The sequence below is a fragment of the Sceloporus occidentalis genome, unplaced genomic scaffold, assembly GCF_023333645.1.
Source record: "Sceloporus occidentalis isolate IW3139 unplaced genomic scaffold, rSceOcc1.0.p SCAF_2, whole genome shotgun sequence".
Taxonomy (NCBI): Eukaryota; Metazoa; Chordata; class Lepidosauria; order Squamata; family Phrynosomatidae; genus Sceloporus; species Sceloporus occidentalis.
In genome coordinates, this window is record NW_028316982.1 from 122,471,438 (window position 1) to 122,489,222 (window position 17,785).

At 40.8% G+C, this 17,785-nt stretch overlaps 1 protein-coding gene across 1 annotated transcript in view; it reads right to left on the reverse strand.

Annotated features, from left to right (window-relative positions):
• Positions 1–17,785, reverse strand: part of ZSWIM8 (zinc finger SWIM-type containing 8) — a 76,337-nt gene that overhangs the window by 37,416 nt on the left and 21,136 nt on the right. Inside the window, exons 5-10 of the mRNA XM_089510789.1 lie at positions 10,956–11,063; positions 9,016–9,097; positions 8,476–8,596; positions 2,572–2,773; positions 2,088–2,263; positions 30–1,023 (exon numbers count right to left, since the gene is read on the reverse strand). Of these exons, the coding sequence (XP_089366915.1) occupies positions 30–1,023; positions 2,088–2,263; positions 2,572–2,773; positions 8,476–8,596; positions 9,016–9,097; positions 10,956–11,063 (1,683 nt within the window). The remainder of the gene's footprint in view (positions 1–29; positions 1,024–2,087; positions 2,264–2,571; positions 2,774–8,475; positions 8,597–9,015; positions 9,098–10,955; positions 11,064–17,785) is intronic.

Below are 17,785 nucleotides of genomic sequence, written 5' to 3' on the forward strand. Positions count from 1 at the left end.
TTCAACCAGTTCACAAGTATGTTCCTTACCTCCATGCGATTTTCCTGCTCTAAGGGCTTTATCCCAGCAAATATGTCTTGCTCCTCTTCCGTCCCTCCCTCAGCCTTCTCATCCTCTTCTTTAGTCACCTCCTGAGGATTCAGATAATACACTTGGTAGTCATCTTCCTCTTCTTCTCCTCCAGCTGCACCGTTCTCTTCAATTTCTTTTGGCTTCAAACACAGCCCACCAGTACTTTCATCTGGGCAAGGGATATCATCATCTCCACTGCACACTTCTACTGGATCCTTGGGGGTTTTCTTGGTGGAAGGGCTGCTCCTGAGGGTGGGCTCAGTTGCCTCGGAGAAATACACTCCACCGTCGTCTTCATACGTATCCCTGTAGCTTCTGTTCAAGGGGCTATCTGGGAAACTGAATGTGTTACTAGCCTCTGCCCCAAGAGCCAAACTGCTGTCATCTAAAGTCAATTCAGCCAAGTCTGGCTCCAGAGAGCTGTCCTCACTGCTCATACGACGCTTCCCACTGTGCTTGCTGGCCAAGTTTTTTCCAACTGGAAGCTTGCCCTTATTCACTGCTGTTTTGTACGTAGTTTTATCACATTCTGCTGAGAGACGTCTCAGAGCACGCTGTGGCCCTTCAGATACAATTTTCCGCTTCCCAATGAGTTCTTTGGGACGCACCGCTGGCTCCTGGGAAGCAAGGCGGGACCTTTCCCCTAGCTGTAAGCATGTACCTGCAGCATCTGTCCCATGAGATCTCCCTGCGTCACACATTTCAGCACACTGTGGCCGACAGTTCCTCTGCTGAATGGCCTTCACCCAACAAAAGGAGTTCTTCTTGTCTGCACTGCTATAGGTGATGCCTGGAATGGGATAGGCCTCCTCCCAGTTGAAGTAGCAAGCTTCCACAGCTGGCTTGAAGCCATGAAACAGTTTCTCAAGGGATTTTTTATGCTGCCCCCTTTTGACATTGTCTATTACCTTCAACTGCCACTGCCTTAGTTGTGTGCACAAATCCCTTCGCCTTGGCATAATGGAAAAGAAGAAATATGTGATTGAAGGATGCATGAGCTACTAAAACAAGCAAGCTGATTCAAAATTTGCTCTCCATGCAATATTTTATTACTCTCATATTATCATCATACATTGTCTTTACTGCTAAGTTTTGGTGACAGTAGAAGAGCTAGTTAATGCTTTGTCTCATTTTTATTCCTCAGCATATAGTCAGATAATAGTCAAATATAGTGCCTGAACAGACAGGCCAAAATAAAGTTGCTTCAGGGCACTTTGGAGATAGGCTGTTTAAATGATGCATGTGTCCTATGGGGCTGGAAGCCATGCCAAAGCCACACTTCAGTCTTAAGGACTGGAGCATAGCTTTGTACAGTTTCCGGAGTCTTAAGATGCATGTGTCATTTAAACAGCATACCTCCAAAGTGACCCAAAGCAGCTTTATTTTGGCCTGTCTGTTTGGGCCCATAGTCAGTCAGATAAGCAGAAACTATATTCTAGCTTTAAGATAAACTGCCATGTGCTAGGCTTAATTATCTGCCTGGAAGCAACTCTCCAAGGTCTCACATAGTGGGGCAGGGTGTCCTTCCTAGCTCTACTACTTGAGATGCTATAATAGAAGAAGCTAGCAACATGTGCACTCCCTTATAGAGTTAATATAGATTACCAAGTGCTATAAATTATATCCTACTGACCCTCTGCTACTCTGGTACACAGAAGTCTCTTAAGTGAGATTGTTTTTTTAATTAAAATCACAAAGACCCAGAGCCATGTATTAATATAACCTATTCCTTGATTATTTAACTAAAACTAAATATAATCCACATTATCTATGTTTCTGAAGGACAGTTACAAAATAGTAGACAACCAAGAGAGCCTAGGATATAATGTAATTATAGTAAATCAATTGTTGGCAGCTTTTCTGTATCCATATTATGGATAAGCAACCACCTCAAAGATATAAGGCATAAATATTTACAATTAAAAATTGCAGATAAATAACAATTAATGAATGGTCTGTTGTCAAAATGGAACACTTTATAGATGTATCTAACACTATCTGACCCTATTGCCTACCGATGAGGGCTGATGGTTGGATCCAAGACAGCAAGCCTCCAGAGAACCACCATCTCATCACACATACTTGCACAAGCATGAGCAGCTACTTCTGACTGGCCATTGCTACGGCCAGTGTGTCCACTTGCACTGCTATGGGACGCAGATGTCCTTACACTGTACCACCAGCCAGTTATCTGTAGAGACAGGATGAAGACATGTCATATGTCCACATTTCCATATTGAACATGCACTAACAGATGTGTTTCACCTTGCTTAATAATCCTCTACTCTAATACACCTATGACACTACTTTCCAGATCTATGACCATATGTCTCAGAATACATCTATTACCAGATTTCTCAGCAGCTCCCTGGTTTCTTTCATAACTGCCATCCCCCTCTATTGTTCCCACAACACAGAAGTAAAGCAATCATTCTCATAACCTTCCTTAATGTTGAGTAAGGCAGATTCTAAGTGTCTTTAATAAGAATAAAATAATACCTGTTCATATGTCAAACACTGGTCTGTTAGGATCTCCAGAAGAGGAGCTGCGTTGGTGTCCCGTCTCTTGAACATCTCCCGAACAATAGAAAGCAAGTTCCAGATGCCCTCGGGTTCTCTTCCTCTCAGGGGACGTAAGAGACAAGCCCATTCAGCAGCAGCTGGAGGCTCCGTGGAGGAGAGATACATCGAATTCACATCACTGTGAAGTATGAAAAAGGAGAGGAGATGGGTGGAACACCATCATGGTAATACAGTCACTGAATAAGCAATTCCACAACTCCCCATGCTACAATCTAACAAAGAAGAGCTCGATATGCACATGAAGAAATTAAGATTAACACCATCAACTTATGTACAGTTGATAACTATACAACTCAGAACATGCATGACCAACATATTAATCCTTTCATTATGGAGTATGGTGGCACAGTGGTTAAATGTCTGTATTTCAGCCATTCACTCCAAACCATAAGGTTGCGAGTTCAATCCCAGCTAAGGGGGCTCAAGCTTCACTCAGGCATGCTCCTTCTGAGGTCGCTAAAACGAGTACCCAGCTTGTTGGGGGCAATTAGCTTACAGTTATAAACTGCTTAGACACTGTTAGTTCAGTATGAAGCAGTATATAAATGAAGCTGTTTGTTTCACAGTAAAAAAATTTACTGAAAAGAAAATACCGTTTGTAGCTTTGCTAGTGAGTTAAGACAAACATCAAAATATGATATAAACTTAAGTGTACTAGCTTGTACTAGTTAAGGAGGAGTTCTAGTTGTTTAGACTATAAAGAGCTCTTCAGGCTGAATATTGGTGCATTACATACACCAATACAGTGGTGCCTCGGGTTACGAAATTAATTCGTTCCGCTGTCAATTTCGTAACCCGAAAGGCTTTCGCAAGCCGAATTCCCATAGGCGCTAATGGGGAAAAGCCGCGATTCCGTGTGAAATCGCGCCGAAAAGCACCAAAAGTTTTTTCGTAACCCGAAAAAACTTTCGTAACCCGGAACAATGTTTTCCAATGGGATTTTTTCGTATCCCGAAAATTTCGTAACCTGGGTATTTCGTATCCCGAGGTACCACTGTATTAATTAAAATATATTGTTTTCTATAGGCGTCAGGCTTTTCTGATTATAAGTGAACTCTAACCTAAGATGTGCATCCTACTACAAATGAGTTTAAATTTAAGAGCTTTTGTTCAGTTAAACCACTGGCTTCAAAACTAACTTTGAAGGAACACTTTGAACCTTGCTTTACAAGGAAATCTCTGATCCATTGCATAAAATTTTCAGTAATGTTCTAAGTGTACAGACAATCCATATGCAACATTAAGCAGGCTTCACACTTCTCCAAGGGAACTACTGGTAATAATGCATTGCAGAATATACAACACTCCAACCAAGTTACACTCCACAGGAAAAGATCAGTCAAGATGAGCAATCTGTCTTTTAAAGTAAGCTTGTCCACACTTACTCATCTTTTAGACCCAGGTCACAATTTCCTCACAATGAAAGGTGGGCAACTTCAACATGTTCAGGGGCCATTTTTTCTGGACTTCTGGACTATCAAATTGGAGGGGGAAGGGGCATGCTAATAAATAAATAAATATCACCAAAAGAATGAGAATTGAAGTGGAGATTGCATGCAGCATGTGCACTGCCTGCTCAGCAAGCTGCAGATGGTTTGCTCAAGAGCTGTTTAGTTCTTGAAATAGAGATTTAAACTCAAAAACACAAAAAGATACTTCCTTTGAGATCTAGGATACAGATCCTACAGGCCAAGTAACACACATGCTGGCTTGCCCAGCATAATTTATCATGTGAGGAGGAGATAAATTACTTAGCAGAAATGCTATTCTGGGTACAATGCTTCTGAGGATGATGATGATGATGATGATGATGGAATCAACAGGAATGAATCTGGACACCCCTGAGTCTTTAAGGTCCAAAACTGACTGCAGAAATAATCCATCTTGAGACCACTTTAACTGACCTTGTTCAGTGCTAGGGAATTTTGGGAACTGTAGTCTGCTGTGGTACCAGAGCTCTCTAACAGAGAAAGCTCAATGTCTCACAAAACTACAGAATTCCCTAGCATTGAGCCAGGGCAATTAAAGTAGTCTCAAGATGGATCATTTCTGCAGTCTGTTTTGGCCCTAGATCCCTAGTTTTTATCACTGTTTCCTTGGTGAAAGATATAACACAGAAAACTAGAACAAGGGAAATATGTCATCCCCTAGATGCAAAAACAAAAAATTAAGAACTGAAAATCTGCTTTTGAGCAAATTACTGTATGAAAAGAGAACTGTCATTAATGTCTGTAGAATTCATCTGAAGCCACAACACAAAAACAGTTTGGAATTTAAGGTTGAGATTGGCTCTTACAATTCCTATTTTCTTGAGAACAAGAACAAAGAGAGTACAGACATTGGCCTCTCTGTTGGGAGGACACCAGATTAATAAATTCAATCTCCAGCAGTTTTTAGACCATCTCTTTACTTCCACTTGCTAAACTACAGAAAGACAAATGTGCTGTAGCAGGACAAATTTTCCAGGAATACCTCCCAGAATTCTACTGATTACCCGAGATGATTCTTTTCCAACAGCCAACTGGCCAAATCCAAGATGAGAAAAGAGTTTTGCACTAATGGGTTTTGGGCAGCGATTTAGATTCTGGAATCAGTGGATTTATTAGATCCTCCTTTCTGTGGTAAACCATGGAGAATTTCCTGATTCTTTAGATATTGGCCGCTTCAGTGTCTAAGGTCTGAAGAGCTTCTCCTAAGATTCTGGCTGCCATAAAATCATAGAGTTGTAAGAGACTGCAAGGGCCATCCAGTCCAACCCCCTGCTATGCAGGAAATCTCAATCAAAGCATCCCCATTTGACAGATGGCCAGCCTCTGTTTAAAGACCTCTAAGAAAAGAGACTCCACCACTATCCGAGAAAGTGTATTCCACTGTCGAACAGCCTTTACTGTCAGGAAGTTCCTCCTAATGTTGAGGTGGAATCTCTTTTCCTGGAGCTTGCATCCATTGCTCCGTGTCCTGTTCTCTGGAGCAGCAGAAAACAAGCTAGCTCCCTCCTCAATATGACATCCCTTCAAGTATTTAAACAGGGCTATCATATCACCTCTTAACCTTCTCTTCTCCAGGCTAAACATACTCAGCTCCCTAAGTCGTTCCTCATAGGACATGGTTTCCAGACCTTTCACCATTTTAGTCGCCCTCCTTTGTGCACGCTCGAGTTTCTCAACGTCCTTTTTAAATTGTGGTGACCAGAACTGGACACAATATTCCAGATGGGGCCTGACCAAAGCAGAATAGAGTGGCACTATTACTTCCCTTGATCTAGACACTATACTTCTATTGATGCAGCCTACAATCACATTGGCCTTGTTAGCTGCCACATCGTACTGTTGACTCATGTTCAATTTGTAGTCTACTTGGACTCCGAGATCCCTTTCACATGTAGTCTTGTTCAGTCAGGTGTCACCCATCCAATATCTGTTCATTTCATTTTTCCAGCCTAAGTGCAGTACCTTACATTTCTCCATGTTGAAATTCATTTTGTTAGCTTTGGCCCAGCTTTCTAATCTATTAAGGTCATTTTGAATTTTGATCCTGTCCTCTGGAATATTAGCTACTCCTCCTAATTTGGTGTCATCTGCAAATTTGATAAGTACGCCCCAAATTCTGTCATCCAAGTCATTGATAAAGATGCTGAATAGCACTGAGCCCAGGACAGATCCCTGTGAGACCCCACTGGTCACTTCTCTCCAGGATGAAAAGGAGCCATTGTTGAACACCCTTTGGGTTCGGCCAGTCAACCCACAAATCCATGTAACAGTTACCTTGTCTAGAAGGTATAATGACAACTACAATCATGTACAAGATGAAAAGGAGAACACTCTCCTGGATGATACCATGAAAGTTGTGGTCTTTCCTGCATATCACAACATATGAATAAAGGCATTGGTCAAGGAAGGGCATGTAGTTGTACAAAGGCCTGAGCGTCTGGGCTTCCACCTCTTTTATTTCATTGTACCTACTGACAAAACATAGAAACACTGAATTAAATGTATAAAGGACAATACATAGTCCTTAATTATGTATTGTGAATTGTTGAAGCTCAGTGTGGTTCAACATAGAAAAATGATTTCAAATGCAGCCATTTTGGAAACTACAGACCAAGAACAAACTACAAGCCTAGAACAAAAAAATAATAATAATATCCTCAGGCACAGAAGCTCACATCATGAATTCAATCTGGTCCTAGGTCTTTGCTGGTGGAACACCTTCAAGACCTTGAAATGGAAGATGGGGAATGTAGCAGCTTAGGCAAAAATATGTTGAGGTGTTTCCTCATCTCCAGAAGACAGAGAATAAACACAAGTCAATAGATATGTAATAAACCAGAAAGCTAACTGACAGAGATTGGTGCATCCATCTGCATTAAAATTCAGCAGCTGATCTCAGGCCATGACTCTTTTTCATGTCCTTTCTGATGATTGATGATAAGCAGAAAGCTACTGGGAGAGCATTCTAATCACTTGTGCTTGAAATGAGATTCAGCACTAATTCTATGAAGATAGTATCTGTGAGAAGCAATTCTACATGAAGAGATAGGATGGGCATACTGGCTGCAAAACCTTTTACTACCCATATATTTTTGCATAAATTTCTCTGTTTCTGAGTACAGCAAGAAGAAAAGGAACAATTAAGACAAGGGGACAATCTGTAACCCTTATCAAGAATCTGGACTGAATTCCCTTTTGTAAGTGTTAACACTATGAGCCCACACTGATCTTGGCTGTCTTGTTGTGAGGTCTCACAGGCTGATTTCCCAACTTGATTTTGTTTTGTCCAAATGCCCTCAGACAATGTTGTCTCCATAACAATTGTCTTAAGAAAGACATTTTAAAATAAATTAAGTAACAAGTTAACCATCCCACAGCTTCCCTCATAAGAAGGTGAAGGCAAGGTAGCATGGGATCTTAGCCATGACTCCTAAAGTGATACAGTTGGCTAAAGGATGGGAAAGCACTGAGAGATCACCGGGGGGGGGGGGGGGGGATGATAAATATGTCCCTTCATTATAACAAGGTCACCTACATACCACATAGGCAAAGACTATGTGTCAATATTATACACCAAAGCAGTATGACACCACTTTAACCAGTATGTTTCCATCATATGGAATGCTGAGATTTGTAGCCTGACATGGTACTTAAGATTTCTCCACCAGAAAACTCTGGTGTGCTAGAGCACTCTACTAGCGCATATACAGTATAAATGCACTACTTCAGTTGGCAAACCAACTTAAACCTGCACGATACGGTTCAAGCCACCCACAGCCAAATGCATCCCTGCAGCCAAAGCACTATCTCATGCCTTTGTGGTTGTTTGGGGGTGGAAGGTAGCCAACATGGTTTCCAATGACTGTGGTAATCTTTGGGGCATTGTCAACTTCTGATGGTGAGGGGTGATTATTATTCCTGAGATGATAGCAAGAGATTATTTTTTACACCACAAAAAAGTTTTGCCATTGCTTCAACTGCTTGACCCAGATAAAAGGAAAAGCCCAAGGGAGAGAGGGTAAAAAATATAGAATGGTGGAATTCTTTGTGCTGAAACAATGTTCCTAAACTCAAGGTTAGTCTTCTTTACAAACTCCAGACAGGAGAGAAAGGTATTCAAGTGCAGAGTTGCCCAAGGGCAGAATGCAGATTTTGGAGAAAGGAAATTTAATCCCAATCTTTGGTTAGCTGAACAATCTATTTTTTCTGCCATCCTAAACTGCAATAACAGAGGACTATCAAACACTTAGCAGGTAATGGCAAAAGCCTAGGGGCTATATTAACCTTAGTGAATTATCACAAGTTGTAGAGGAAAAAGAAAAGAGTTTACCTAAAGACAACAGGAGAAGGACCACAAAATTTGTGAAGAGTTTTCTTTATGTTGTCACTTAACGTAGATTCATCCAAGTACCAGGTGCTTTGATCTGAAGCAGAGGGACCTGCAGTGGGATCTTAAGAAAAGAAACAGATAAATTTTTGGAGGTGCAAAAGTTTATCTTTCTCACTACTCATGGTTGCAGGCAAAACAAACAAGGAGCCTTAGTTTCATTCCAGAAAGGAAGCGCTTGTCCTAATCTTCAGGAGCTATCTTTAGAAGTTACATACATTGTAATCTCCCACTTAATAAGCCAACAACTCCCACTTATAAGCCAACAACTTAACAAGATTCTCAGTGTGCATGGCTTGTTCGTGACTTCATGGTGTCTTTCCCTTGCAAAACCTGGCATATAGAAACACAGCCATTTCAAAACCAAAGTAATCTTTCCAAATCTGAAGGCTATTTGTTTATTTACTGATTTTACTTCATTTATATCCTCCTTTTCTCTCCAATGGATTTATACATTAAAATTAAGATGTCTATTAAGGTTACCTGGAGCTCCACATACAGTGTTGATAGCTGTAGACTGAGAAGACAGTAGTTCATCCAGTAGACGCTGAGCAGTAGGAAGTATCTAAATGTGAGAAAGACATTTTAGTGCTGATTTAACAGTGGGATGATTTAAAATCAACAACCAATGAATTGATTATAGTCAGGCTTCACACTGGCACTTCACCTATTTCACAAACAATGATGCATATCACCTGGTTACCTCACTAAATATGTTAATATAGAGAGCACAAAAACTATTTATTATGAGATAATTTTTAAAATGTGTATAATTTGGTTTCTTCATGAATTTCAGAAGTGATAGCATGATACAGTACATAACGATAATTCTGGTCATTAAGCGGGGGTGAGACTGGTAGTTCCTAGCAAAAAAAGCTTTATGTATACAAAATGAAAAAGATCGTCTTGTTTAGAGTAAAAATATTTACAAGCAAAGAAATTAGCAAAATATGCAGTTCTTACTGTTAAATTAAAGTCAGCTGGTTCAGAACAATTGCTAGGCTGTAAACTAGCATCTCTACAATGGTACTGATCTTGCCAATACTTCAATATATCTATTATAAACAACTGTATGTTTTCTTTCTAATACATAAGTATTATTTAAGATAGCATAAAACAAGTTAAATCACAATATTAAAAGACAATCCCACAGAATGTAAATTCTAGATAGTGCTTGGAATATTGTTTTGTTAAAGTAACACATTCATACTGCCTTTTACTTTAGAAAAAGCTTTTGATTAGAACTTTAAAAAATGGCATATTACTTTTTCATCACTGTATATACTCGACTATGTTGACCTCAAGGGTAGTTTGGGGACCACCCTGTTAATGCATAAATCTGTGGAATACAATAAGCAGTTGTGTGTTCTGAGACTCTCCCTCTGCATTTTTCCAGGTTCTTTAGTACGTTTCAACTGTCTATACTGTTTAAAACCATAATTTTGTGGGTGGACACCCCAATGTAATAGCCATTTGTGATGCTACCCATGATACACTCAAAATATTTAAAATACCCATTAGTGTAAACCATTGGGAATTCCCATAAGACCCAAAAGGATTTAAAGTACATCTTCCTCATAACAATCCCACAGTAGATCAGTTGGTCATTATTGAATGCTATTCTCATCTTCTAATCTGTTTTTTTTTTTTTTGGGATATACAATTATTCTGAGCCCCATATTTCTGGTGGCAGTTTTATATTTGTGCTGCCTGAAAAGGACTTTTTTATTGTACTAATTCAAGTTGTCCCAATTTCAATGTATTTAGAAGGTTCCTTCCTAGTCTCTTTTCCACTGAATACAACATTATAAACAGGGTAGTGATAATGCAGTGGCTTAGTGGTTAAGATGCCAATTCTGATGATCGGAAGATCAGAAGGTTGGCAGTTCAAGGCCTGGATGGTGCATGATGGGGTGAGCTCCTGTCACTAATCCCAGCTTCTGCCAACCTAGCAGTTCGAAAGCATGCAGATGCAAGTAGATAGGTAGGTACCACTTCTCAGTGGGAAGATAACAGCGTTTGGTGCAGACATGACCACCAAGAGCAGTCCTCGGACAATGCTGGCTCTTCGGCTTAGAAACTGAGACGAGCACCACTCCCTACAATTGGTTACAACTAGACATTCATGTCAAGGGACTACCTTTACCTTTAGAGATAATAAACTGGTAAGTGCCACAAGAGCTCTGAGTATACACCCCTGGCGATAATGATTAAAAAATGCACGGATGGAGCATTCTACTTAAATGCCTGAGGCCAAAGCTATACAGCCTTATCCAAATAAAATGGACTAGAAAAAACTCTTCACCTCATTTTCAAGACAGCCAGTCACACTATTTATCAAAGAGGATTAAATAAAAGTGCACACACTGGGTAATTCATGCATAGCACAAATTGGGATTGCCTCCTATAGAGTCTCCATTTACCTGTTGAGGGAGTTCACTGATGAGGTACTGTGCAAATTTCTGCAACTGATCTCTCTGAAGTCGAGACAATGATTCTGAGACAGGCGCTCTCAAACACACTGCAGATGCCTAAAGAGGGAAGGCAGGACATAAACAACAGGGTTTAAATTGAAGGCCTACTTCTTATTGTGTGCCTTCATCAAGTCTTTGCACCAGCCTGGACACGTAGTAAGGTTGCCCGAGGGTGGAACAACCGCACGCCCTGCAACCCTCCTACGTAGCGGCAGCGTAACAATGGCGGCACTCCACATACACCAATGGCCGTTTGGGGGCTGCGCCGTCCCTAAGGAGCAAAAACGGGCACTGGCAGACTGCCATTTCTTGGTGGTCTGTCCCACGTCATTGTCAATTTCCCCCCCTTCTCTCTCCTGTATCATTTTAAACACCTTAGTCAGAAGAAGCCACAGGAGTTTCAAAAGCTTGCAACATGTATAATGCACATTTTGATTGGCCTAATAAAGGTATCACTGTTTTGTGGATTTTGGATGATATAATCAACATGGCTACCCTTGTTAACAATAGTGTTAGTGTAGTAACATAATGTCTACAAACAGAAACTGGGAATTCACAAGCCACTAAACATCAAGCTCATCTCCATTGACAGCAAAGCTATTGTAGATGGGAACCTGAACCTTTTTAGCTAGCATCCAATTAAATCAGTTATATAGGAAACTATAGATTACCATTTCCAGTGACCAAACATTTACCTTTGATTATTCTGTCCTTATTATTGCTTAAAACCCTGTTCTTATGGTATAACTTCTCTAAACAAGTCAGTAAAATCTGGTTCTGCATGTAAGTAGAGAGCATGGGGGTGGTTTCTTTTTTGATTAGAATTAATGTACAGTACTTACACTGACCCATGGAAAAGATGACCCAGGTTTTGTGTATCAATTTTTTACTTAAATGTTTAGCCTTATACAGTACATGAGTATATACATTGTCAGAAAAACAGCCCAAATGTTGAGAAGGAAAGGCAAAAGAGAACAACTTAAAACAGTTCTTATGATGCTGTTGCAGTGGCAATCAAAAAGGAACTGAGGGTTTAGGAGGGAACTGTACTAGTAAGATGCCCAGAGGATGGGCACAGGTACCATCAAAAAATTTATGTAAAAGGACAGACGGTTCTGAGCTGCATTGTACAGGCACAGATAACCCCATTTCTGTGAGTCACAGAGACCACGATGATGACCTGCTCTTTAAAAATAGGTTCTCTAGAAAAATAAACAGTTCTCAGGTGGACATGCAGGATCAATAGTTTTCCATTGCATCAGCTCAACCACCAGGGTGTAATACAAGTTGTGTCTCCCTTATCCAGGATTCTGGAATTTGAAATATTCTAAAAGCCAAAACTTGTTTCATGGGTGGTTCAAATACTGACACATTTGCTTTCTGATTGTTCAGTGTACACAAACTTTGTATTATTACCTTTAGACCATGAGCATAATGTGTGTGGCTAGATGGATAGATGGATGGATAGATAAATAGATAGATAGATAGATGGATAGATAGATAGATAGATAGATAGATAGATAGATAGATAGATAGATAGATAGATAGATAGATAGACAGACAGACAGACAGACAGATAGTGAATTTTGGTATAGACCTGGGTCCCATCTCCCAGATATATCATTATGTATGTATATGCAAATACAGGTATTCCAAAACCCAAAACACTTCTGGTCCTACATACTCTGGATAAGAAAGATTCAAGCTGTATCTGGATATATGGATACTCCAAACCCATTGTTTTTGCTCTAATAATTCATTCTTCTAATTTCATATTATTTAGCAAATCCAGCCTCTGCTTAAAGACCATCAAGGAAGGAGACTCCACTACACTCCAAGGGAGTTTGTTCGACTGTCGAACAGCCCTTACTGTCAGGAGGTTCTTCCTAATGTTGAGGTGGAATCTCTTTTCCTGGAGCTTGCATCCATTGCTCTGGGTCCTGTTCTCTGGAGCAGCAGAAAACAAGCTTGCTCCCTCCTCAATATGACATCCTTTCAAATATTTAAACAGGGCTATCATATCACTTTTTAACATTCTCTTCTCCAGGCTAAACATACCCAGCTCCCTAAGTCATTCCTCGTGGGGCATGGTTTCCAGACCTTTAACCATTTTAGTTGCCCTCCTTTGGACATGCTCCAGTTTCTCAATGTCCTTTTTGAATTGTGGTGCCCAGAACTGGACACAATATTCCAGGTGGGACCTGACCAGTGCAGAATATAGTGGCACTATGACTTCCCTTGATCTAGACACTATACTTCTATTGATGCAGACTAAAATCACATTGGCCTTGTTAGCTGCCGCATCACATTGTTGGCTCATGTTCAACTTATGGTCTACTTGGACTCCTAGATCCCTTTCACACGTAGTTCCATTCAGCCAGGTGTCCTCCATCCTATATCTGTGCTTTTCGTTTTTCCGTCCTAAGTGCAGTACCTTACATTTCTCCGTATTGAATTTCATTTTGTTAGCTTCGGCCCAGTTTTCCAGTCTGTTCAGGTCATTTTGAATCTTGATCCTGTCCTTTGGAGTATTAGCTACTCCCCCTAATTTGGTGTCATCTGCAAATTTGATAAGTATGCCCCCAATTTTGTCCTCCAAGATGTTGAATAGCACTGGGCCCAGGACAGAGCCCTGTGGGACCCCACTGGTCACTTCTCTCCAGGATGAAAAAGAGCCATTGTTGAGCACTCTTTGACTTCGGTCAGTCAACCAATTACAAATCCATGTAACAGTTACCTTGTCTAGCCCACATTTTACAAGCTTGTTTGCAAGAATATCATGGGGAACTTTGTCAAAGGCCTTACTGAAATCAAGATATACTATATCCACAGCATTCCCTTCATCTAACAAGCTGGTAATTTTATCAAAAAAAGAGATCAGGTTTGTCTGGCATGCCTTCTTTCTCTGAAACCTGTGTTGACTTTTTGTCATTATGGAATTGCTTTCTAGATGTTCACAGACTCTTTGTTTAATTATCTGCTCTAGAATCTTTCCTGGTATCGATGTGAGACTAATTGGACGATAATTGTTGGGATCCTCTCTTTTCCCTTTTTTGAAGATGGGGACAACATTTGCCCTCCTCCAGTCTGCTGGCACTTCTCCTGTTCTCCAGGACTTCTCAAAGATTATTGCCAATGGCTCCGATATTACATTTGCCAGTTCTTTTAATACCCTTGGATGTAGTTCATCTGGTCCTGGAGACTTATATTCGTTTAGGTTGTCTTTTGTTATTACATTTGATAAGAGTGAGTATTGTTGTCTGAGCATGTTTGGGCAATGACTATCCCAGCAGTCATTAAGCACTCCATTGGTGTCACCCCCAATTATAATTTCCTCTTTTGCAGCTTCCTCTAAGTTTTTGAAAAACTTCTTCATAAATTATAGTCCTCAATCATTCCTGACTGGGCTAATATCCTCTGGGTGTGTGAGGGGAGTCATCAACAACCAAAGCACTGTATGAGGGCATTATCATTGGTGACTTGTTGTTGGAAAGACAGAGAAACTAGAGCAGGGGAAATTAGGGTAAAAACAGATGAACAGCTATATTGTATTACTGTCTTTCTGTCACCAACAGCATATTATATATGCACATCTAGATACCTTATGCATATAGTGTATTGCTTCCAGTGTGTATGTATGATCAGTATAAATCATATATTGTCATATTGTATGTAATGGACCCTTACCTTATGCAGGATTCCATTCCGGACCCCCTGCGTAAGGCAAAAAACGCATATGTTCGAGCCCCATTGAATATAATGGGGCTTGGACACGGTGGCACCATGGGCGCATGCACCATTCATTGTATTGCTGCGCGACTTCAGTGTAAGCTGAATGCCGCAGTTAGTGTGCTCTTGATATGGCGCGGGTGCACTGAATAGAATTATATTCTACACATCCTCATATTATACATCTATATACATATATACTGTCATTAACACATATGCAGCTTTATATTTATTACTTAGTAAAATATATATACTATGTCTGCAATTATCTTAGGTAATTAATTATATGTCCACAAAATAGTAAACATATGTAGTGGATAATGGATATTTAATAATGTATAGCATATATGTTTGCAATCCTGTGTTCATGGACCTGTAAGAACATTGCATCAGTTGTTATTTTTACATTTACTACTTAGTGTAGTATGGGTTGGGGAGAGAAAAAGAAAAAGTGGGGGGAGGGGGAAGGGTTGGATAGTCACTTGAAGATGATGAGTGTGTGTGTGGGGAGAAGTAACTAATCTGGGGAGAGGGAATGAAAGAGTAGGCAGCCTTAGCAGCTGAGGAAGGCTATGATTCTTGTAATATGAATCAGTCAGCATTCTCCTTCCCTCTTCAGAGCAGGGAGGCTGGAGGAGCATGAGTCTGGGATAAGGTGTTTCAGCCAGGGAGAAGAAAAGAAAAAGAGAGGTGGAATCAATGCGGCTGAGGTGAAGAAAGGTGGACTTCATTATTCCCAAGGCATGGTTTTTCTAGTTTAGCAAGGCTCTTGAGTGATGGTGGGTGTCTTCTTTCCATGCCTTCTTTTTCTGATCACTTTTCAACTGCAGTCTTCCTGGTCTCCATCCTCTTTGTGGAGTAGTGCAGATGGTGATCTTGCCAGTTGGGCACTGAGATTTCAAGAGCTTTGCAAATATTGATGAGAAGTAATGTAGTTCTTGCAATTATTGTTTTCTTTTCATGTGAGATGATCAGTTTGACTGGCAACCCTCATTTATATTTCACATCCGCCTGTTGTAAAAGCAGCATAAGAGGCGCTTTTATAAGGTGTCGGAGGCTAGGTCCTGAAATACTTGCACTTTACAGTCTGTATGAGAGATTGTTGCTAGTAAGTACTGAGCTTTTTGAGAACCTGCATTTTCTTTTGCTAGTGTCCAAATCGGAGGATGATGTCTTTTGGTCTAGTAGTGTCTGAATTCAGTGGGGTGCTGAGAGTTTTGTGTATCTGTTCTATGTCTGAATGTTTAAGATCCAAATTGGGGCAAAGACCACTGATCCAGGTTAGGATAAAGGGGAGCAGATATCCTTGCTCAACCTGTTCAGGGACTCCCTTCAGGCAAATGGTAAGATCGGCACAGCTGCACAGATCAAGGATTATATTCATTCCAAAAACAACAGAAGACAACCCAGGCCAATTGCCTAAATAACCCAAGACACTTCATGTCAGTTCTAGCCAACAGGATCAGTACATTCATCCTGGACTACATAAACCCAGACTAAGGTGCAGTACAGACCGCCCTTTTGCACCATGCTGGCGCCGATTTTAGGGTTAGGGACTGCACAGCAACCGCACGGTCCCTAATCCTAGCACAGCGCGGCAACGTAACAATAGCCATTGTGACATAAGTGCTGTGCAGCATCCGCGCGATACCACACATCACCTACATCATTGGCACACTCACGACATCTGCCCTGCAGTGCTAAAAGAACCCAGTTTTTCTGGGTTCTTTTTCCTCCGAAGGGAAGCAGCGCAGTTTGGTGGCTGCGGCTTCCCTCCAGAGAGAATTAGGCTGCCAGCAGGCTGCCCTTTTGGAGCGGTCTGTCCCGCACTCAAGTTGCTTCATGTCAACACACTGCTTAGAAGATCCAATTCACCAAGTTTTCAATATCATCCACCATTCCACCCTTCCACTCTGTCAAAGACACCAATGGCACTTTTATCTTTAGATGAACTCAAAGCTTTTGCCAGGGTGGAGTAGCAGTATCTTTTTGGGATACTTCATGAATGAACTTCAAATATTCATTGATAAATATTATCTTGGCCCTGACACAGGACTCAACTGACATAATCTTCATCAATGACATAGACTCTCCCCAGATCAAATTGCACTGTGGCACCAGACAAGGGTGGCCACTATCACCTCTTTCGTTTGTCTTATCCATAGAACCACTAGCTAATCTAATTTCACTTAACCTTGAAATCATAGATGTCCACCTTCATGACAGCCACCATACAACTGCTTTATATGCTTTGGTCAGGCTCCACTTGGAATATTGTGTCCAGTTCTGGGCACCACTATTCAAAAAGGACACTGAGAAACTGGAGCGTATCCAAAGGAGGGCAACTAAAATGGTGAAGGGTCTGGAAACTATGTCCTATGAGGAACGACTTAGGGAGCTGGGAATGTTTAGCCTGGAGAGAAAAAGGTTAAGAGGTGATATGATAGCCCTGCTTAAATATTTGAAGGGATGTCATATTGAAGAGGGAGCAAGCTTGTTTTCTGCTGCTCCAGAGAACTACAGGAAAAGAGATTCCACCTCAACATTAGGAGGAACTTCCTGACAGTAAGAGTTGTTCGACAGTGGAACACACTCCCTTGGAATGTGGTGGAGTCTCCTTCTTTGGTGGTCTTTAAGCAGAGGCTGGATGGCCATCTGTCAGGGATGCTTTGATCGAGATTTCCTGCATGGCAGGGGGTTGGACTGGATGGTCCTTGTGGTCTCTTCCAACTCTATGAGTCTATGAAATGATACCCTGATTTGTTTAAAAAATCCTGAGAGATCTTTCTCAATTCTAAAACATCTATTAGAACTGTCTGACACTTACTCAGGCCTTAGAAATAACTTTCAAAAATCCTCTCTTATGTGCATAAATGTACATCCACAACAAGAATACTGGCGGTGGCTGACTGGCTTGTAATTACGCCCCTCAGGATTCCACTATTTAGGAATACTAATTACTAAAGTTATCTCACAGCTTATTCTATATAATTATAATCCCCTCACCAAGTGGATGAAGTACAAATTGCAATCATGACGCTCTCTTAAAT